The following is a 23890-nucleotide window of genomic DNA, read 5'->3' on the forward strand; positions in this document are numbered from 1 at the left end:
CTGTGATGGCACACTGTGGTATTTCACCCAGGAGATATGGAAGTTAATCAAAATTGGATTTGTTTTTCGAATTCTTTGTAGATCTGTGCAATCTGAGGGAAATCTGTGTCTCTAATATGGTCATACATTTGGCAGGAGATCAGGAAGTGCAGCTCAGTTTCCACCTAATTTTATGAGCAGTGTGCACATAGCCTGTCTTCTCTTGAGAGCCAGGTCTGACTTCGGCGGCATTTCTCAATAGCAAGGCTATGCTCACTGAGTCTGTACATAGTCAAAGCTTTCCTTAAGTTTGGGCCAGTCACAGTGGTCAGATATTCTACCACTGTGTACTCTCTGTTTAGGGCCAAAAAGCATTCTAATTTGCTCTGTGTTTTTGTTAATTCTTTCCAATGTGCCAAGTAATTATCTTTTAGTTTTCTCATGATTTGGTTGGATCTAACTGTGTTGTTGACCTGGGGCTCTGTGGGATCTGTTTGTCTTTGTAAACATGACCAGCTTGCTTAGGGGACTCTTCTCCAGGTTCATCTCTATGTAGGTGATGGCTTTGTTATGGAAGGTTTGGGAATCGCTTCCTTTTAGGTGGTTGTAGAATTTAACGGCTCTTTTCTGGATTTTGATAATTAGCGGGTATCGGCCTAATTCTGCTCTGCATGCATTATTTGGTGTTTTATGTTGTACACTGAGGATGTTTTCGCAGAATTCTGCATACAGAGTCTCAATTTGGTGTTTGTCCCATTTTGTGAATTCTTGGTTGGTAAGTGGACCCCAGACCTAACAACCATAGGGCAATTGGTTCTATAACTGATTCAAGTATTTTTAGCCAGATCCTAATTAGTATGTCGAATCTTATGTTCCTTTTGATGGCATAGAAGGCCCTTCTTGCCTTGTCTCTCAGATCGTTCACAGCTTTGTTGAAGTTACCTGTGGCGCTGATGTTTAGGTTGAGGTATGTGTAGTTCTTTGTGTGCTCTAGGGCAACGGTGTCTAGATGGAATTTGTATTTGTGGTCCTGACGACTGGACCTTTGTTGGAACACCATTGTTTTTGTCTTACTGAGATTTACTGTCAGGGCCCAGGTCTGGCTGAATATGTGCAGAAGATCTATGTGCTGCTGTAGGCCCTGTTTCGTTGGTGACAGAAGCACCAGATCATCAGCAAACAGTAGAAATTTGACTTCAGATTCTCTCTTCAGATTCTAGTATGGTGAGGCTGGGTGCTGTGGACTGTTTTAGTGCCCTCGCCAATTCGTTGATATATATGTTGAAGAGAGTGGGGCTTAAGCTGCATCCCTGTTTCACTCCACAGCGCTGTGGAAAGAACTGTGTGTGTTTTTTGCCAATTTTAACTGCACACTTGATGTTTGTGTACATTGATATTATAATGTTGTATGTTTTTCCCCCAACACCACTTTCCATAAATTTGTATAGCAGACCCTCATGCCAAATTGAGTCAAAGTTTTTTTTTAAATCAACAAAGCATGAGAAGACTGCCTTTGTTTTGGTTTGTTTGTTTGTCAAATAGGGTGTGCAGGGTGAATACGTGGTCTGTCGTACAGTAATTTGGTAAAATGCCAATTTGACATTTGCTCAGTACATTGTTTTCACTGGGGAAATGTATGAGTCCACTCTTAATGATAATGCAGAGGATTTTCCCAAGGTTGCTGTTGACTCATATCCCATGGTAGTTATTGGGGTCAAATTTGTCTCCACTTTTGTGGATTGGGTGATCAGTCCTTGGTTCCAAATATTGGGGAAGATTCCAGAGCTAAGGATGATGTTAAAGAGTTTAAGTATAGTCAATTGGAATTTGTTGTCTGTATATTTTATAAGTTCATTGAGGATACCATCAACACCACAGGCCTTTTTGGGTTGAAGGGTTTGTATTTTGTCCCGTAGTTCATTCAATGTAATTGGAGAATCCAGCGGGTTCTGGTACTCTTTAATATTTGATTCTAAGATTTGTATTTGATAATGTATATGTTTTTGCTGTTTGTTCTTTGTTACAGGGCCAAAAAGATTGAAGAAGTGGTTTACCCATACATCTCCATTTAGGATAGATAACTGCAAATCAAAAAACAATCAAATGTTATTTGTCACATACACATGGCTAGCAGATGTTAATGCGAGTGTAGCAAAATGCTTGTGCTTCTAGTTCCCACATTGCAGTAATAACCAACGAGTAATTTAACCTAACAATTTCACAACAACTACCTTATACATACAAGTGTAAAGGAATGAATAAGAATATGTACATAAAAATATATGAATGAGTGATGGTACAGAACGGCATAGACAAGATGCAGTAGATGGTATTGAGTACAGTATATACATATGAGATGAGTAATGTAGGGTATGTAAACATATAAAAGTGGCTAGTGATACATTTTTACATCAATCTTTCCATTATTAAAGTGACTGGAGTTGAGTCAGTATGTTGGCAGCAGCCACTCAATGTTAGTGGTGGCTGTTTAACAGTCTGATGGCCTTGAGATAGAAGCTGTTTTTCAGTCTCTCGGTCCCTGCTTTGATGCATCTGTACTGACCTTGCCTTCTGAATGATAGCGGGGTGAACAGGCAGTGAATTGGGTGGTTGTTGTCCTTGATGATCTATATTGCCTTCCTGTGACATCGGGGGGTATAGATGTCCTGGAGGGCAAGTAGTTTGCCCCCGGTGATGCGTTGTGCAGACCTCACTACCCTCTAGAGAGCCTTACAACCTTACGGTTGTGGGCGGAGCAGTTGCCGTACCAGGCGGTGCCTGACAGCCCGACAGGATGCTCTCGATTGTGCATCTGTAAAAGTTTGTGTGCTTTTGGTGACAAGCCAAATTTCTTCAGCCTCCTGAGGTTGCCTCTGCTGTTTCCTGAAGTCCACGATCATCTCCTTTGTTTTTGTTGACGTTGAGTGTGAGGTTATTTTCCTGACAACACACTCCGAGGGCCCTCACCTCCTCCCTGTAGGCCGTCTCGTCATTGTTGGTAATCAAGCCTACCACTCTAGTGTCGTCTGCAAACTTGATGATTGAGTTGGAGGCGTGCATGGCCACGCAGTCGTGGGTGAACAGGGAGTACAGGAGAGGGCTCAGAAAGCACCCTTGTGGGGCCCCAGTGTTGAGGATCAGCGGGGTGGAGATGTTGTTACCTACCCTCACCACCTGGGAAGTCCAGTACCCAGTTGCACAGGGCGGGGTCGAGACCTAGGGTCTCGCGCTTGATGACGAGTTTGGAGGGTACTATGGTGTTAAATGCTGAGCTGTAGTCGATGAACAGCATTCTCACATAGGTATTCCTCTTGTCAATATGGGTTAGGGCAGTGTGGTTGCGATTGCGTTGTCTGTGGACCTATCGGGGCGGAAAGCAAATTGGAGTGGGTCTAGGGTGTCAGGTAGGGTGGAGGTGATATGGTCCTTGACTAGTCTCTCAAAGCACTTCATGATGACGGACGTGAGTGCTACGGGGCGGTAGTCGTTTAGCTCAGTTACCTTAGCTTTCTTGGGAACAGGAACAATGGTGGCCCTCTTGAAGCATGTGGGAACAGCAGACTGGGATAAGGATTGATTGAATATGTCCGTAAACACACCAGCCGCTGGTCTGCGCTTGCACTGAGGACGCGGCTGGGGATGCTGACAGGGCCTGCAGCCTTGCGAGGGTTAACACATTTAAATGTTTTACTCACGACGGCAGCAGTGAAGGAGATTCTGCAGGTTTTGGTAGCGGGCCGTGTCAGTGGCACTGTATTGTCCCCAAAGCGAGCAAAGAAGTTGTTAATTCTGTCTGGGAGCAAGACATCCTGGTCCACGACGGGGCTGGTTTTCTTTTTGTAATCCGTGATTGACTGTAGATCCTGCCACACACCTATTGTGTCTGAGCCGTTGAATTACGACTCTACTTTGTCTCTATACTGACGCATGGCTTGTTTGATTGCCTTGCGGAGGGAATAGCTACACTGTCTGTATGCGGTCATGTTTCCGGTCACCTTGCCCTGGTTAAAAGCAGTGGTTTGTGCTTTCTGTTTCATGCGAATGCTGCCATCAATCCACGGTTTCTGGTTTGGGAATGTTTTAATAGTTGCTGTGGGTACAACGTTGCCGATGCACTTGCTAATAAACTCGCTCCCCGAATCAGCGTAATCGTCAATGTTGTTGTTTGACGCAATGCGGAACATATCCCAATCCACGTGATCGAAGTAATCTTGAAGTGTGGAATCAGATTGGTCGGACCGGCGTTGAACAGACCTGAGAGCGGGAGCTTCCTGTTTTAGTCTCTGTCTATAGGCAGGGAGTCGTGGTCAGCTTTTCCGAAAGGAGGGCGGGGGAGGCCCTTATATGCGTCACGGAAGTTAGAATAACAATGATCCAGGGTTTTACCAACCCTGGTAGCACAATCGATATGCTGATAGAATTTAGGGAGTCTTATTTTCAGATTAGCCTTGTTAAAATCCCCAGCTACAATGAATGCAGCCTCAGGATATGTGGTTTCCAGTTTACATAGAGTCAAATAAAGTTTGTTCAGGCCCATCGATGTGTCTGCTTGGGGGGGAATATATGCGGCTGTTATTATAATCTAAGAGAATTCTCTTGGTAGGTAATGCGGTCGACATTTGATTGTGAGGAATTCTAAGTCAGGTGAACAGAAGGATTTGAGTTCCTGTATGTTGTTATGATCACACCACATTAATCATAAGGCATACTCTTCTTACCAGAAAGATGCTTGTTTCTGTCGGCGCGATGCGTGAAGAAACCAGCTGGCTGTACCGACTCCGATAGCGTGTCTCGAGTGAGCCATGTTTCCGTGAAGCAAAGAACGTTACAGTCTCTGATGTCTCTCTGGAATGCTACCCTTGCTCGGATTTCATCAACCTTGGTGTCAAGAGACTGGACATTGGTGAGTAGTATGCTAGGGAGTGGTGCGCTATGTGCCCGTCTCCGGAGCCTGACCAGAAGACCGTTTCGTCTGCCCCTTTTTACGGCGTCGTTGTTTTGGTTCGCCATCATTCCTCGTTGTAATGATGGTGAGTTGACGTTGCTCTTATATCCAGTAGTTCCTCCCGACTGTATGTAATAAAACCTAAGATTACCTGGGGTACCAATGTAAGAAATAACACGTACGTAACGTACGTTCACCTACGTAAAAAAAACAAAATACTGCATAGTTTCCTAGGAACGCGAAGCGAGACTGTCACACCCTGACCATAGTTTGCTTTGTATGTTCTATGTTTTGTTTGGTCAGGGTGTGATCTGAGTGGGCATTCTATGTTGTGTGTCTAGTTTGTCTGTTTCTGTGTTTGGCCTGATATGGTTCTCAATCAGAGGCAGGTGTTAGTCATTGTCTGATTGGGAACCCTATTTAGGTAGCCTGTTTGGTGTTGGGGTTTGTGGGTGATTGTTCCTGTCTTTGTGTTTGTTACACTAGATAGGGCTGTTTTCGGTTTTTTCACATTTCTTGTTTTGTATATTGTTCATTTATCACTTCATTAAAGATGTATCACAATAACCACGCTGCGTTTTGGTCCGCCTCTCCTTCAACAGAAGGACAGAGACGGCCATCTCTGTGTTTAGTGTTTTCCAATTTTCCCAGAAGTGGTTAGTCTATGGACTTTGAGCTGATTTCTGACATGCTGTTCCTTCTTTTTCCATAGTGTATTTCTGTATTGTTTTAGTGATTCACCATAGTGAAGGCGTAGACTCAGATTATCTGGGTCTCTATGTTTTTGGTTGGATAGGTTTCTCAATTTCTTTCTTAGGTTTTTGCATTCTTCATTAAACCATTTATCATTGTTGTTAATTTTCTGTTTGAAATTTTTAGATTTGATAGGGAAGCTGCGAGGTCAAATATACTGTTTAGATTTTTTACTGCCAAGTTTACACCTTCACTGTTACAGTGGAAAGTTTGTTCCAGGACGTTGTCTAAAAGGGATTGAATTAGTTGTTGACCAATTGTTTATTGGTAAGTTTCCACATTTATAGCATTTCTATATATTATTCAATTCCTTTGGCTTTGATGCCTCATGACTGAGTAGTGCTCTGTTCAAGAAGACTTTGATATCTCCCTCCCTCCCCCTAGTAATGCACCCGGCAGTGGAAGGTCTACTACTAAGCATTAACCTATGTACTGCGCATAACCCTGACACAGAGACACGGGAGAGACAGACAGAGAGCACATTAGGTTGGTGGCACCTTTATTGGGGAGGACAGGCTCGTGGTAACGGCTGGAGCGGAACTAGTGGAATTGTATCAAACACATGGTCAACATTTAATTGGCTCCTTTCCAGCCATTATTATGGGGGGGAGATTAAACCTAAGGAGCTTTTTGGCACTCTTGCACCGCAACACAGTTCAAGTGCCACTACGATCTTTGTTATGAGGACTTTGAGGTCCAGCAAGGTCACACAAATAACTCTTTAGTGATGAAAGCAGAGGAGAGCAGTAGACAGATTCAGTCTTTGTGTTGCAGAGCCAGCTGCAGATGACAACAGCCAACTAACCAGCGAGCTGGCTGGCAGGACAAATACTGTTTAGCACAAATAGTTTTTCTAGTTCTTTTAAACAAAACAAGGATTCATGTTGGAGAAGTGAAGTTACAAAAATGAGCCAAGGAACTGCAAAATGAAACAGAGCGGTGTGTGTGTGTGTTTACTATCCTCACAAGGATAGTAGAATGAGGAACATTCAGACAAGTGGGGACACAAGGAAAAGGGTTATTTTAGGCTTAGAGGTTAGGTTTAGGGTTAGGGTTACAATTAGGGTTAGAATCAGGGTTAGGGGTAAATGTTTGGTCCCCACAAAGACAGTAAAACAAACACGTTTGTGTGTGTATGCGTGTGTGTGTGTGTGTCTGTGTGTGTGATAGGGCTGGGCAATATGGCCTACAAACGTATAGGCGAGTTACAATATACAGTGCATTCAGAAAGTATTCAGACCACTTGACTTTTTCCACATTTCGTTACTTTACAGCCGTATTCTAAAACCTATTAAATAGTTTTTTTTCTTCATCAATCTTCACACAACACCCCACAATGACAAAGCAAAAAACAGTTTTTTAGAAATGTTTGCAAATGTATTAAAAATGTAAAATCACATTTACATAAGTATTCAGAACCTTTTCTCAGTACTTTGTTAAAGCACCTTTGGCAGCGATTACAGCCTTAGTCTTCTTGGGTATGACGCTACAAGTTTGGCACACCTGTATTTGGGGAGTTTCTCCCATTCTTCTCTGCAGATCCTTTCAAGCTATGTCAGGTTGGATGGGGAGCATCGCTGCACAGGTATTTTCAAGTCCGGGCCACTCAAAGACATTCAGAGACTTGTCCCGAAGCCACACCTGTGTTGTCTTGGCTGTGTTCTTAAGGTCATTGTCCTGTTAGAAGGTGAACCTTCACCCCAGTCTGAGCGCTCTGGAGCAGGTTTTCATCAAGGATCTCTCTGTACTTTGTTTCCGTTCATCTTTCCCTCCACCCTGACTAGTCTCCTAGTCCCTGCCGCTGAAAAACATCCCCACAGCATGATGCTGCCACCCCCATGCTTCACCGTAGGGATGGTGCCAGGTTTCCTCCAGACGTGGCGCTGGGCATTTAGACCAAAGAGTTCAATCTTGGTTTCATCAGACCAGAGAATCTTGTTTCTTTTTCTCATGGTCTGAGAGTCCTTTAGGTGCCATTTGGCAAACTCCAAGCGGGCTGCCTTTTACTGAGGAGTGGCTTCCGTCTGGCCACTCTACCATAAAGGCCTGATTAGCAGAGATGTTTGTCTTTCCGGAAGGTTATTCCACCTCCACACAGGAACTATGGAGCTCTGTCAGAGTGACCATCGGGTTCTTGGTCACCTTCCTGACCAAGGTCCTTCCACCCCCGATTACTCAGTTTGGCAGAGCAGCCAGCTCTAGGTAGAGTCTTGGTGGTTCCAAACTTCTTCCATTTAAGAATGATGGAGGCCACTGTGTTCTTGGGGACATGCAACGCTGCATAAATGTTATGGTACCCTTCCCCAGATCTGTGCCTCGACACAATTCTTCTCGAAGCTCTACGGATATTTCCTTCAACCTCATGGCTTGGTTTTTGCACTGACATGCACTTTCAACTGTGGGGCCTTATATAGGGCCTATATTTGGGCTCCAGAGTGGCACAGCGGTCTAAGGCACTGCATCTCAGTGTTAGAGGTGTCTATACAGACCCTGGTTCGTTTCCAGGCTGTATCACAACAGGCTGTGATTGGGAGTCCCATAGGGCATTGTCATTATGGGGTATTGTGTGTAGATTGATGAGGAATTATTTTTTTAATCATTTTTGGAATAAGGCTGTAACGTAACAAAATGTGGAAAAAGTGAAGTGGTCTGAATACTTTCCGAATGCACTTAATGTATTTATTTATTTTCCCTAAATAAGCTTTGTTGCACAATTAAATGACAATACACTACATTTCAAATAGTCAGCAATAATCTAATGAATTCAGGGCTTGTAAAATTATACCTAAGCTTAATATAAGCCTTCCACAATTATACTCACCACTAATGTATTAATGTCTTTTTTTATTTAAAAAATGGTTTAACCCGCTTTTTTGCAATAATCACTTATCTGGCTTCCAAGTCTGTCTATGAAAATGGCCTTTTTTTGTTACAAATAACCATAACCGTGCACAATGCACACCCACGAATAACGGCCAACTTCATGTAGCAGACATGATAGAAAATGAACACAAGCCTCGTAAACAAATCTCTCAAGCACAATCCCACATGCTAGTGGGTAGCCTGCTGATCTTCCTATTTCCAGTCTAGAACAGTCGAGCTGTTATGAACACACCCTCCTCCTGTTTGAACAGCATGCCAGCGTGTCCACTTTCTTCAGATGTTGAAACCAAGTGGCCTGCCTGGATAAGAAGATGCTCATTTCTCAGAATGATGACTTGGCCAATTCCTTCTAGAAATGTGTCTATTTGTGTTAATCGCTCATGTATAAAACATAGACTAGAGAGCTAGCACATAGCACTTTGTGGCTAAAATACTGCAAGCGGTATGTCACATGGTACTGCAATGCCAAAAGATACTGGTAAGCAACACGTTTCCTCTTTTGTCTGTGTCAACGCTGTGCACGACATAAACTGAGCATTCATTCTCGAAAATCAATGTTTTAGTAGGGTCTGCTGTGTGTCAATCCTGGGAGTCCGGGACATGAAAAGGATATCGTCACCTTTGTTGTTGTAAAGTGGCAGGGGGAGGGGCTTGGTGTGCGTGGAGATGAGACCCAAAATGACAACATAAAAAACAAACAATTTTGCACTAAAACATACATTTGAATTAATGGAATTAACCCGATATATAACAAAGCCCTGGTGTGTGCACTGCTTCCAACATCAAAGCAGCAGCAGCATTAACATTTAGAACTGTGACACACACTAGTGATAGGAGACTAACCCTAAGCCCTGGCTAAACCTAAGCAGCGTTTACAGACAATGCGCTAAAGACAGCTAAATCGCTGCAATCCTATTCCAGCCACTGATTGCCAATTATGATAATTATGTGCTACTTTAGCCCCCTTGCTGCAAGTATTAGTCACTCCTAACCACAGATCTGGGATCTGATTACCCTATGTCCAGTTGTTACTTTATGCACTGTAGAGGTAAAAAAAAAAAAAAGGCCTAACCCTGAAACAGTGGTTAGGGGCAACTTCATGCTACTCCCTCTGGGGTGTGTTTGAGCCTTTGAAATCCATTTCTGGACCCTTTTCTGTGGGTTATGATAGTGGATGTGGCGTGTGTCTGTGTGTGTGTGTGTGTCTGTGTGTGTGTGTGTCTGTGTGTGTGTCTGTGTTTGTGTGTGTGTGTGTGTGTGTGTGTGTGTGTGTGTGTGTGTGTGTGTCTGTGTGTGTGTGTGTGTGTGTGTGTGTGTGTGTGCCTGCCAGTGAAAATAGCTCTGCGAAAGCCTTCTGCAACATGGCAGGACACAGACAAAGTTATGAGTCAGGCTGTTATTGGAAGTCTGTTATATAAGCTGCTTGCTTGCGTATTTGGGGTTTGGTGGTGAAGCGAGGGAGTGAGAGAGAGACGGAGGGAGGGAGCAAGGGAGAGAGGAAGGGAGAGCCAGGAAGGGTGAGAGAGAGATGGGGGAGTTTTTCCCAAACATGCTCTTCTACACATCTAGAGAGCAGAGATAGAGTTGTGACTGGACATGGAATTGCTCGGTTTTAAGACATCTGGCAGATTACATTGTGAGATATTGTGAAATGTATCAGGGATTATTATTTTGCTTACCCACTCTGTCCATTTATTTGGGTTAGCCCTGGGATTGAATAGTCTATTTGGGTTAGCCCTGGGATTGAATAGTCTATTTGGGTTAGCCCTGGGATTGAATAGTCTATTTGGGTTAGCCCTGGGATTGAATAGTCTATTTGGGTTAGCCCTGGGATTGAATAGTCTATTTGGGTTAGCCCTGGGATTGAATAGTCTATTTGGGTTAGCCCTGGGACTGAATAGTCTATTTGGGTTAGCCCTGGGATTGAATAGTCTATTTGGGTTAGCCCTGGGATTGAATAGTCTATTTGGGTTAGCCCTGGGATTGAATAGTCTATTTGGGTTAGCCCTGGGATTGAATAGTCTATTTGGGTTAGCCCTGGGATTGAATAGTCTATTTGGGTTAGCCCTGGGATTGAATAGTCTATTTGGGTTAGCCCTGGGACTGAATAGTCTATTTGGGTTAGCCCTGGGATTGAATAGTCTATTTGGGTTAGCCCTAGGATTTAATAGTCTATTTGGGTTAGCCCTAGGATTGAATAGTCTATTTGAGTTAGCCCTGGGATTTAATAGTGTATTTGGGTTAGCCCTAGGATTTAATAGTCTATTTGGGTTAGCCCTGGGATTGAATAGTCTATTTGGGTTAGCCCTGGGATTGAATAGTGTATTTGGGTTAGCCCTGGGATTGAATAGTGTATTTGGGATAGCCCTGGGATTGAATAGTCTATTTGGGTTAGCCCTGGGATTGAATAGTCTATTTGGGATAGGCTTCGCAAAGAGAGACAATTCTGTTCAGAAGGAGAGGGAAATCCCTATGGTCCAGTACTCATGCAGTGGAGACATGCAATATCTTGACCCAGATGTGTCGTGACCTGTGTATTAGAGTGGTGTTCTGTTTGGTTGTGTGTGTTGTCGTTGGAGTGTGTTTTTGTCTAACATAGTGTCTGACTGTGTGTTAGAGCCTTGAGAGCTTGACGTGTGTTTTGGAGTGTGGGTGTGTTTCTGAGGAGTGTTTGAGAGCCTGGAGACCGGGATGCAGACTGCACAGACCATGCACGAGCATACACACACACACACACACACACACACACACACACACACACACACACACACACACACACACACACACACACACACACACACACACACACACACACACACACACACACACACACACACACTCTCTCTCTCTCTCTCTCTCAGTTCCTGCTGCAGACCCCCTCACTTGGCTGCAGAGAGACCACGCAAGAGCACGCTAATCTGTTGGCATGACAACTGGGGCGGAATATTTGGCTGAGGAAGAAAAGATGAATGAGCTACAGTGGCTGTGATGTGATATAAATAAAAATGTCTTCCCCGAAAAGCTTTCAGAAGGCTTCAGAAGACAGACAGACAGTCAGTCTGTGCTGCTTTAATTACAGACAGAGCGGAACGATGCTAGATACACACAAGTAGAGAGGGTTTGCCGCATCCTCTAGTCGTCAAAAAGCTTTTAAAGCCCAATGTGGAATTAACAATTCCACAATGAACACTGCATGGTGATGAATCACGGCCACAACATCTGTTTGGTGAGTAGGCCTAGACTTAATGATTCTGATCAAAATATGCTTGTTGTCTTTATCAAACCAATGTTTATGCATATTTTCAGTGTGTGACCTGTCTATGTGTAGGGGGGGTCATAGCCTAGCCTTAGGCTAACCAATTCTAAATGGCACTAGCAGTTCGCAAGGAGCCAAAGTGGAAAATAGACAGGATGTAATTATACCAAAACCGTTGTTGGAACACATATTTCCCTACTCCAATCAACCAGTCCATTTTTGAACGTGCGATAAAGCTGTCATCAGTCTTCAAGGAATGTAGCTTCTGTTTCTCATCAGTGTCTGTGTTCTTATAGAATTGTACTTCTGCAGGTTTACAGGAGCTTGTGTGTGCACTCAGTAGCACGCGTGTGTAGAGGGAGCGGTCGGAAAGCAATTGAGCGAGTGGATAACAAGTCTAGATCACCTTCACTCCACGCACAGAGGCGCATGCAATGAAAGCTCTCCCCCGCATGTCATTTGGCAAATCAAACCATAACTCTATCCTCCTGATTCCTGCTTACAAGCAAAAACTCAAACAGGAAGTACCAGTGACGAGCTTAATACGGAAGTGGTCCAATGTAGCAGACGCTAAGTGGACACAAGCACAGACTGGGTTAAGTGGGCATTGTGTCAAGAAGCAGTGCGGGTTGTGTTTCGGAGGACGCGCGGCTCTCGACCTCCGCCTCTCCTGAGTCTGTACGGGAGTTGCAGCGATGAGGAAAGACTGTATAACAACCAACTGGGAAGAAGAAAAGGGGTATACAATTTTAAAAAGTCTGTGTGACCAATAAAATGTGATTTGATTTGGGTTGTTGGGAACCTTATGGAGGTCAATTTGGACAGAAGAACGGTATAAAACGAAGGCTTGGAACGGGGTCTGAATTTGTAGTTCCTGCTGACAGCCTGCGAGCAGTGCGGAGAGATGAGAGCACCTTCAACTGCTTCCCACAGATGATGACATAAAACATCTAAGAGTTTCCTAAGCAAAGTGTCACGCTGAGAGTTTGAAAAGAGAGGGAGAGAGAGAGAGGAAAATAAGTGATGGGGTTCCAGGGAAACCGTGTTGGCGGATAAACAAGTGTCTAACGTGAGGCCTTAAAGGTAGCTTTCACCTCCACGTCTGATACACTTTGGCCAAAAGCCATAGATCAGGGATGGCCAAGAACTACTGGCTGTGTAGACTGGCAGGCGTGTTACAGCAGGGCTGGAGCAAAAGCCTGAATGAGAGGAGGGTTGGCCATCCCTGTCATGCTGAGTGTGTCAAACTCTGTTCGAGATTTAGAAATTCAAAGGGTGGCATTTTCACACTAAGGGCTGGAATGTTCAATGGAGTCTCTAAGAGAAACCCCATTTAAAGTGTATTTTTTTGGGGCCAGGTAAAAAGGTGCTTAATCTGGTTCTGGGACCCCCCCCCAAAAAAAACTATTATTAAAAGTCAAAATAGAATTTAGAATGCTATTGTGAAGGCAAATAATTTAGTGAAGGGGTAATTTGGTGCCAACAAACTTTTTAGCCAAAGTCTGGGTGGATGGCTCATCAGATCTCGAGGCTTTAAGTCGATACACAAACAAACAGGCCTTCGATCGGTCATACCTTGGATTACTCTTAGTCTACCCATCTCAGGAAGAAAAGCACAACGATCAAATGAAACTCTAGATCTTGGCCAACCAAATCTTGGTTAAGATTGCCTCCCCTCGTAAAACCCCGAGGTTTACGTCACGACAAGAGAGAGGAGAATGGGAAATAACTGGGAGCTCCCGAAGCAAAACAATAAGTATTGTGTGGCTGCCAGGCCAGTCCAATTAAGGAGCCTGAAATGAATAAGGAAGAGTGACAAACTACATCTACAAACTACATCTACACCAGATATTCAGCCTCTCTTGGAGGAAATCAAAAAAGCCCACTTAGTCATAAAGTCTTGCTCAGTCTTAGAGCAGGGTCAGAGAGAGAGACACATTCCTGTCTGTCTAGTTAGTTTTCATGGGAAGATGATCTCGTACTAATGAGTATTCACTGGAATGTGTAATATGGAGTCTACTGCTACCGCACAGGCTATGTCTACCTCAACCGGAAATAGCAGTTTTGCGTTACGCACATTAGGAGACCTAAATAAGGTGGTCGTGGAATGTGTGTGTGTGCGTGCGTGCGTGCCTATCATTCTTCCAGGGCTCCCTTGAGAGAGAGCGAGAGAGAGAGATAAGAGGGATGGAGGTGACTGAGGGTGGGAGTGCTGTCAGAGTCATACCATGAACACAGATACTCACAAACCTTTTTCCCCTCTGCTAGGGATGGAATGAGGGACAGTAAGAGTGAGGGATGAAAGAATGAGGGATGAGAGAAAGGATGAGAAGGAGATCTGAGGAAGGATGAGAAGGAGATCTGAGGAAGGATGCGACCTTCCTTGGGGCTGCTTTCTCCAGCATGACGTAATTTAACTGATGGCCCGTAACCGCGACGACAGACACACACACACACACACACACACACACCCACACACACACACGACAGACGGCTAATTCAACTTGAAACGTTATATTTGATGACGGTTGAGCGTTTGACCGAGGCCGTCTGGGCTAAGTGCTCACTCACACAATGAAACTGGCAACACAGTCAGTCTGCTTCCCTTTACTTACAGTATGACAGAAAGCCATCCCTCGTCTCTACTCACACAATGGTTGGGTCTGCAACCTGCAGCCCAATCTGGATATCACTGCAACTTCTCTGTTTTACATCTATTGCATCATTTTACAGTGTATTTCTTGCATGGCAACCACATGTGTGGGGACATTTTCCATGATTTGACATGAGTCTTAGGCAGACAGAAAGACACTTCCTATTCCCAGGAGAATCGTACAACAGGAAAACTTACTATCACCCCAATACCTAATCATACAAGCAATAATGTCCAGTCCAGTAGCATGAGGCTTTAATCATGATCTTTAGAATGGGCTGAATGATAACAATGAATCAGTTAAAAGAGGTTTGGGTCTCTGTTACTTTTGGGGGATAGTAAATCCCTTACAGCGATAGAGAGGAACTGAGAGAGACAGGGAGAGAGAGTGAGGGTCAGAGAGACAGAGAGAGATAGAGAGAGAGGGTCAGAGAGACAGAGAGAGAGAGAGAGAGAGAGAGAGACAGACAGACAGACAGACAGACAGACAGACAGACAGACAGACAGACAGACAGACAGACAGACAGACAGACAGACAGACAGACAGACAGACAGACGGAGTGAGAGAGAGAGAGAGAGAGAGAGAGAGAGAGAGAGAGAGAGAGAGAGAGAGAGAGGGAGAGAGAGAGAGAGATACAGAGAGACAGATGGAGTGTGAGAGAGAGAGAGAGATGGAGGGAGAGAGATAAAAACAACTAATATGCAGATGGAAAGAGGCCCAACCCTCAGGTTTTAGCAGGAGGATAAATGGGTCTGATGAGAAAAAGAGCATCCTCCTCACTTCTCTCTCCTGGTCTGTTGGAGCGCCTGTGGAGCAGACACACACACACACACACACACACACACACACACACACACACACACACACACACACACACACACACACACACACACACACACACACACACACCCTTCGGAAAAGGTTAGATTTGCTCTCTTGGCTGTGTGTGTGCTCCTGTGGTGTTGGCCGATGCTGGTTGTCGTGGTTACCTGGCATTATTCTGGGATGCACAGCCTCCATCACCATGGAAGCCAGGCAGGCGCAAAACCCCCAGAATCCTTCACAAAGGCTTTTCTAAGGCGTGTACTACTCCTTGACTACCTTTTAACCCATATTATTTCCATCACACCATCTATCGCTATCACTCTCTCTCTCTCTCTCTACAACCATCACTCCCTTTCTCTTTGTATTTCTGCCTCTGCTCCCTTCCTCCATCCTCTCTTTTGCTTACCCCTGCTTTTCTCACCATCCCCCACTCTCACCCCCCCACCCCGCCTCTCTCTCCCATTCCCTCTCTCCCCCTCTGATTTCCCTGCAGTTTTTTCCCAGCATGCATTTTCCCATTTGAATTCCTCTCAGATTTCCTCTTTCCTATTTTCTATCTGTCCCTTTATCTCTAATTGTCTCTCCTTCCATCACTCTCTCTCTCTCTCTGTACTAATAACCTGGGTATTGATCCAGCTGTAGAAAGCCGTGTCCATTTCCTGCTTAGTGGGAGTCAGCTGACACACTCTACTCCAACACACACACACACACACACAGAATCACAGAGCGAAGAGGAGGGATACACCCCATGCACACACACACACACACACACACACACACACACACACACACACACACACACACACACGCACACACACACACACACACACACACAGCTGACAAAGTGCAAGGGAAATCACAATGAGCCTACAGTATGCATCCGTAAACAAGGAAGGACAATACAACAGACACCAGTGGTTCAATTAGTGGTTTAGGAAACATGAATACAGCTAAAGGGGTTGAAATTATTTTGTGAAAGTTAAGCAGACTTGAAAGACTTTTTCATCTTTTCACAGCGTGATGGTGATTTCGGCGTGTTTCTCCAAAGTGTTGGAGATGAGAGGATGTGCCGGCCAGCAGGCTGCAAACACCACGCAGGCAACTGGGAATGTGTGCCACAGACTCTCTTTCTCTCTCCCTTCTCGCCTTATCCCTCCGTCTCTGATAAGTCTCCCTCTGTTCGCTCTTTTCTCCGCCTCTTCCCTGTTTGTCTCTCTCTTTCTTTCTCCCTCATTCCCCCCGTCACTGTGCTAACAGTATCCTGACTGAAGCAGTGACTGACTGCCAGGGCCTCGTCCAAATCAAACAGGAGTGAAGCTATTATCCCTCCGACCACAGAGACCCATGCTGGACATCAGTCAGAGGAAAACCACATCGTATGCTGACTTTTCCTTCGTGCCTTTTACAGTAATACGAGACTGAACTGTGTCTGAATAACCTGTAGATTTACAGGTGCTGGTTCTCACAATTGTACCGCAGCAGGGATCATGTATTAGAGGTGGTATTGTGAGGAATGCCAGTACTTAAGTAGTGGAAATTTCGAGGTGGTGGTTTTCTGTACTTCTACTGCAACCACTGCTCTAACCCCTGTATCTGTAACTTCCTGTAGCCCTCACTGTAAATTACTGTAGCTACATAGCCCTCCTGCCTTAGCTGTAATTTACTGTAGCTACATAGCCCTCCTGCCTTAGCTGTAATTTACTGTAGCTACATAGCCCTTAGCTGTAATTTACTGTAGCTACATAACCCTCCTGCCTTAGCTGTAATTTACTGTAGCTACATAGCCCTCCTGGCTTAGCTGTAGTTTACTGTAGCTACATAACCCTCCTGCCTTAGCTGTAATTTACTGTAGCTACATAACCCTCCTGTCTTAGCTGTAATTTACTGTAGTTACATAACCCTCCTGTCTTAGCTGTAATGTACTGTAGTTACATAACCCTCCTGTCTTAGCTGTAATTTACTGTAGCTACATAGCCCTCCTGTCTTAGCTGTAATTTACTGTAGTTACATAACCCTCCTGTCTTAGCTGTAATTTACTGTAGTTACATAACCCTCCTGCCTTAGCTGTAATTTACTGTAGCTACATAACCCTCCTGCCTTAGCTGTAATTTACTGTAGTTACATAACCCTCCTGTCTTTAACCTTTAACCTTTAAGTCTCTACTGAAGACTCATCTCTTCAGTGGGTCATATGATTGAGTGTAGTCTGGCCCAGGAGTGGGAGGGTGAACGGAAAGGCTCTGGAGCAACGAACCGCCCTTGCTGTCTCTGCCTGGCCGGTTCCCCTCTTTCCACTGGGATTCTCTGCCTCTAACCCTATTACAGGGGCTGAGTCACTGGCTTTACTGGGGCTCTCTCATGCCGTCCCTGGAGGGGGTGCGTCACCTGAGTGGGTTGAGTCACTGATGTGGTCATCCTGTCTGGGTTGGCGCCACCCCCCCCCCCTTGGGTTGTGCCGTGGCGGAGGTCTTTGTGGGCTATACTCAGCCTTGTCTCAGGATGGTAAGTTGGTGGTTGAAGATATCCCTCTAGTGGTGTGGGGGCTGTGCTTTGGCAAAGTGGGTGGGGTTATATCCTTCCTGTTTGGCCCTGCCTTAGCTGTAATTTACTGTAGCTACATAGCCCTCCTGCCTTAGCTGTAATTTACTGTAGCTACATAACCCTCCTGCCTTAGCTGTAATTTACTGTAGTTACATAACCCTCCTGCCTTAGCTGTAATTTACTGTAGCTACATAACCCTCCTGCCTTAGCTGTAATTTACTGTAGCTACATAGCCCTCCTGCCTTAGCTGTAATTTACTGTAGCTACATAACCCTCCTGTCTTAGCTGTAATTTACTGTAGTTACATAACCCTCCTGCCTTAGTTGTAATTTACTGTAGCTACATAACCCTCCTGTCTTAGCTGTAATTTACTGTAGCTACATAACCCTCCTGTCTTAGCTGTAATTTACTGTAGCTACATAACCCTCCTGCCTTAGCTGTAATTTACTGTAGCTACATAACCCTCCTGTCTTAGCTGTAATTTACTGTAGCTACATAGCCCTCCTGCCTTAGCTGTAATTTACTGTAGCTACATAACCCTCCTGTCTTAGCTGTAATTTACTGTAGCTACATAACCCTCCTGTCTTAGCTGTAATTTACTGTAGCTACTAGGGGTATGAACATTTAAACGTTAAAATGTTTCAACTAAGTTGGGATCCTTAACGTTAAGAAAAATCCCTAACCTGAAACACAATATTTTCTCCTCCCACATAATTAACATCACAGTGCAGTTATCATAAACCATTATTTTCCATGTTATAGCCTAACTAGACGATATGGCTATAAAAGCCTGGGGGAAGTTGTGTAATTGAAAATAAAACCAGCGAGGGAGAGGCAAACTTTCGGCTACTTTGGTGAATTTGCAAGACAATTAAGACATTGCGAGATGCAGATCACCAAGACATATGTCCCTACCTTGCCCTGGCCTGCCTGCTCTTTCTCTCTGCTAATGACACAAGTGTGTGTTCAGTCTGTTGTGTGTAGAACATCCTAGTTTAGGAAAGAGTGGTCTGCGCACAGGCAGCAGGAAGGCTAAGATGCACAGTTCTGGTCTCCTAGTGATGGAAGTTATTCCCGCTTCAGAAAAGGCATGACTTTACAGACTGTTGAACTCCCGTCCAAGTCTCCAGGGAAGGTTTATTGTCAGCGTTTAAAAAGCCGTAGTGTCGTCTACCCTAACAGACAAACAAACATGCCATAGCCGAGGCGCTTTCAAGGGGCCACATACGATTATATCTGAAAAGGGTCATCGATACAGTAGATACCGGTAACCTACTGTAATTTCATATTATGAGACAGAAACCTACCCCGTGCTCGCAAGACCGGTCCCCTGAATCGCCTAAAATAGTATGTTAAATAACGCGATTTAGCAAGACATTGTGTAGAAAGAAAACGCATCTATTTGCCCTACCATGAAAAAAAACAAACAGCATAAACAACACAGCAGCACATCAATCAGCAACGTTTATTGTCGTCGGGGAAACAATAGCACATTATATGCCAGAACAGAATAGGACTGTACAGAGTCAGTCTTCTGACGCAGCACCTTTTTTTAATGGTCTGAAAAGTCATCAACTATCCACGTTACTGTTGCTGCGTTCTGTCTGTTAAAGGGCTGCGGTAGATATACAGTGCCTTGCGAAAGTATTCGGCCCCCTTGAACTTTGCGACCTTTTGCCACATTTCAGGCTTCAAACATAAAGATATAAAACTGTATTTTTTTGTGAAGAATCAACAACAAGTGGGACACAATCATGAAGTGGAACGACATTTATTGCATATTTCAAACTTTTTTAACAAATCAAAAACTGAAAAATTGGGCGTGCAAAATTATTCAGCCCCCTTAAGTTAATACTTTGTAGCGCCACCTTTTGCTGCGATTACAGCTGTGTAAGTCGCTTGGGGTATGTCTATCAGTTTTGCACATCGAGAGACTGACATTTTTTCCCATTCCTCCTTGCAAAACAGCTCAAGCTCAGTGAGGTTGGATGGAGAGCATTTGTGAACAGCAGTTTTCAGTTCTTTCCACAGATTCTCGATTGGATTCAGGTCTGGACTTTGACTTGGCCATTCTAACACCTGGATATGTTTATTTTTTAACCATTCCATTGTAGATTTTGCTTTATGTTTTGGATCATTGTCTTGTTGGAAGACAAATCTCCGTCCCAGTCTCAGGTCTTCTGCAGACTCCACCAGGTTTTCTTCCAGAATGGTCCTGTATTTGGCTCCATCCATCTTCCCATCAATTTTAACCATCTTCCCTGTCCCTGCTGAAGAAAAGCAGGCCCAAACCATGATGCTGCCACCACCATGTTTGACAGTGGGGATGGTGTGTTCAGCTGTGTTGCTTTTACGCCAAACATAACGTTTTGCATTGTTGCCAAAAAGTTCAATTTTGGTTTCATCTGACCAGAGCACCTTCTTCCACATGTTTGGTGTGTCTCCCAGGTGGCTTGTGGCAAACTTTAAACAACACTTTTTATGGATATCTTTAAGAAATGGCTTTCTTCTTGCCACTCTTCCATAAAGGCCAGATTTGTGCAATATACGACTGATTGTTGTCCTATGGACAGAGTCTCCCACCTCAGCTGTAGATCTCTGCAGTTCATCCAGAGTGATCATGGGCCTCTTGGCTGCATCTCTGATCAGTTTTCTCCTTGTATGAGCTGAAAGTTTAGAGGGACGGCCAGGTCTTGGTAGATTTGCAGTGGTCTGATACTCCTTCCATTTCAATATTATCGCTTGCACAGTGCTCCTTGGGATGTTTAAAGCTTGGGAAATCTTTTTGTATCCAAATCCGGCTTTAAACTTCTTCACAACAGTATCTCGGACCTGCCTGGTGTGTTCCTTGTTCTTCATGATGCTCTCTGCGCTTTTAACGGACCTCTGAGACTATCACAGTGCAGGTGCATTTATACGGAGACTTGATTACACACAGGTGGATTGTAGTTATCATCATTAGTCATTTAGGTCAACATTGGATCATTCAGAGATCCTCACTGAACTTCTGGAGAGAGTTTGCTGCACTGAAAGTAGAGGGGCTGAATAATTTTGCACGCCCAATTTTTCAGTTTTTGATTTGTTAAAAAAGTTTGAAATATCCAATAAATGTCGTTCCACTTCATGATTGTGTCCCACTTGTTGTTGATTCTTCACAAAAAAATACAGTTTTATATCTTTATGTTTGAAGCCTGAAATATGGCAAAAGGTCGCAAAGTTCAAGAGGGCCGAATACTTTCGCAAGGCACTGTAACTTCATTGACTGAGTCTACCGGTCATACACACGTAATAGGACCACTATTCTGCATTATGAACTGACGTGGAATTGTGTATATTTTTCCTTCAAATGTGTTTTGGATAACCAATCAAATAAATGTCAGTTTAAACGGTAAAGAAGAATTGTCCAGTTATCACATCCCTCGTAGAAACATACCCGCTGGGCCTGGCTGTGTTAAGAGCTGCTTACCAGAGGGAAAACTCAGTGAGTCTGTTAAAGCTGATCTAATCATCAGTTAGAGAGGAGAAATCTGACCAGTGATCACACACCAGATTACTACTGGGCGAAACCTGAAACCGGTGGACGGATGGAGGGATGGCTGACACAATGATAAATTACTGATTGCAAGGATAAAGGGGAAGAGTGTTTGGGTGCCAGACAGACATAAACTTGATAAAGATAGTGCCCGAAGACAAAAAAAAAAACACTGCACAAAACATTGAGCATGTGTCTCAGAGCATTCTGCAACCATGGCGAAAGTGGCAACATCAGGGAAGGATGCTCCAACCCACCATGGGAGCTGCAAGCGTTTACGAGGAGAAGAGAAGGATGAGAGGAAGAGGAGGAGCAGCAGGCAGAGAGAAAGGAGAGGGCAGACGGAAAGAACAAAGAGCACTGGTCTCTGCCACAAACAAGCTACAGCTAACACACACACACACACACACACACACACACACACACACACGGCTGCAGCCCTCAGAGACAAACACAACACAACAGCACCACTGTCATCACCCCAGCAGTCTTGGCAAGCTTCTTCACAAGCATCAATGCCTCCTCCTCTCTTCTCTCCTCCTCCCTCATCCCCTATCAGGACCTAGACATTGACTGCACAGCTTACACATTAACATTCTACCCCAGCCCCTCTGCAAGGACAACCATTCACAGCTGGCACATAGAAACACAATGTATGGAACAGAACTGACACGGCTGTCCATTCCACAGGATAGACATGTACATTCATTCTGTACATTGGATGTCTATTTATACATCTATTTGCAATCCCATCAAGGACCCTGTTCTCTAATAGACACAGGGCTTGGCTATTGGTAGCTGCAAATCTCTACTGCATAGGCAATATGATTATGAATGATGTCATTTGAGATGCAGCCAATAGGAAAGTAGATACCAGCTTGACTGTGCTACTGTATGCTGCTCTGTTACTATTGCTCATTGCAAATTGGCTGTGGTCCTCACTAATGCGCATAGCATTACAGTATTACTGTCTCCCCAATGGTAACCTATCCAACCCAGTGTAGCACAGCATCACAGTAACCTACCCAGTGTTACCCAGTAGCCTACCTGACTTTAAACTCCTGCGCTGTGACCTGGACCTGGGCACCAGCAGGCACAGCCTCAGTACAGTAGATCTGAGGGAAGTAGAACCGGTGGGACTGCACGTTTATATCCATGGTGCTAGCTACCTCACATCAGACGCACAGCACAAGCCCAGCTACAGGAAAGATTCAAGGATTTATCTAGTTTCTCCGTGTCTCTTCTGATTCTTCTTTCCTTTCCCCTGGTCTGTCCGTCCAGGCTGTGGCGTGAGTTAACGATAGAGGTCAGAGGTTAGCGATGGCATCCCAGTAATTCCCTCTCTGCGTCTCCGCACCTAATGGGGTTGCCGTGGATTCACAGTCACAGCAACGGAGAGATACAGCCGGGCTTCCCCCTCTCTGCCAAATACACAGCACCCCCCTTTCCTCCCCTCTCTTCACTCGATCACCTCTGCTGGCTCCTCACAGACACACGAACCTATTTCTCCAGTAACAACACAGCAATTCGCATGGAGCAGGACAATAAATACATACAAATGAAAGAACAAAGACGCGTCCAATGACAACGCCTTGAGGAAAGAAAAGGACGCAAACAAAACAACTCTTTTGGGTCCTTTTTCACCAACGCATCCTTTGCCACAGCAGATATTTTAGATGAGGTGGGGGAGAGAAAAAGAAGAGAGAAAATAAAATAGGAACAGAGAAAAAAGGGAATAAATGAAAAGCGATAGAGCAGCCCTCAGAGTCTGAGAGCACTGAATGAGAGACGAGAGGAGAGCCCTTTGGGTTTTTTGCCGGTCGAGTGAGTGAGCGAGAGAAGGAGACAGAGAGAGAGAGAGAGAGAGAGAGAGAGAGAGAAAGAGAGCAGTAGAGCAAGAAAGGGTTGCGGTAAAGTGAAAGAGAGCAAGAGAATGGTAGAGAGAGAGAGAGAGAGATTCACAGTGCAGTGCCTCTCCTCTGTGTGTCTCACTGGATTACAGCCTCCACTTCCATCCCTCCATCCCTCTCTCCCCTCCTCCCTCTCCCCCCTCCCCTCCCCTCCCAGCTGTGATATGAGCAGTTGGCCGCCAGCCCCAGAGGCTGCTGGTCCTCTACTCCCCCTCCTCACATCCCTCTCTCCTCTCCTCTTCTGGCGCTCTGATTGGACGGAAACAGGGATGCGTAAGCCCGCACGGAGCGAGGGATGAGGAGAGAGCATAGTAGAGGAGGAGTGACTGTTGTTAATTCATCCGATGGCTCCCGTCTTTCTCGCGTCTAATTCGAGGTGGCATGCCAGGGTGGGGTGGAGCTACAATACACACACACACACACACACACACACACACACACACACACACACACACACACACACACACACACACACACACACACACACACAGCTTACATAGAGAAACACACACCGGTGGGTAAATAGAGATACCAATGCGTCTCTCGCTCAAATAAATATCTGAACCACAGATATATGAACCGATATGGAAGTACTTAAGAGTACTGTACGCAA

General features: G+C 44.8%; 1 protein-coding gene across 8 annotated transcripts in view; it reads right to left on the bottom strand.

Annotated features, from left to right (window-relative positions):
- LOC110529865 (ena/VASP-like protein) overlaps positions 1 to 23890 on the bottom strand; it is a 70574-nt gene that overhangs the window by 28464 nt on the left and 18220 nt on the right. For 2 of the 8 annotated variants that reach the window (XM_036985382.2, XM_036985381.2), the window contains exon 1: positions 22415 to 23415. The exons of 4 other annotated variants lie outside the window; for them this stretch is intronic. In XM_036985382.2, coding sequence (XP_036841277.2) covers positions 22415 to 22524 — 110 coding nt within the window. In that variant the 5' untranslated portion in view covers positions 22525 to 23415. Of the gene's footprint in view, positions 1 to 22414; positions 23551 to 23890 lie in introns of those variants that run through there. 2 more of the 8 variants (XM_036985383.2, XM_036985384.2) reach the window with 2 other exon arrangements.

This window comes from Oncorhynchus mykiss, chromosome 8 (genome assembly GCF_057628025.1).
Source record: "Oncorhynchus mykiss isolate SJ-2025 chromosome 8, ASM5762802v1, whole genome shotgun sequence".
Taxonomy (NCBI): domain Eukaryota; kingdom Metazoa; phylum Chordata; class Actinopteri; order Salmoniformes; family Salmonidae; genus Oncorhynchus; species Oncorhynchus mykiss.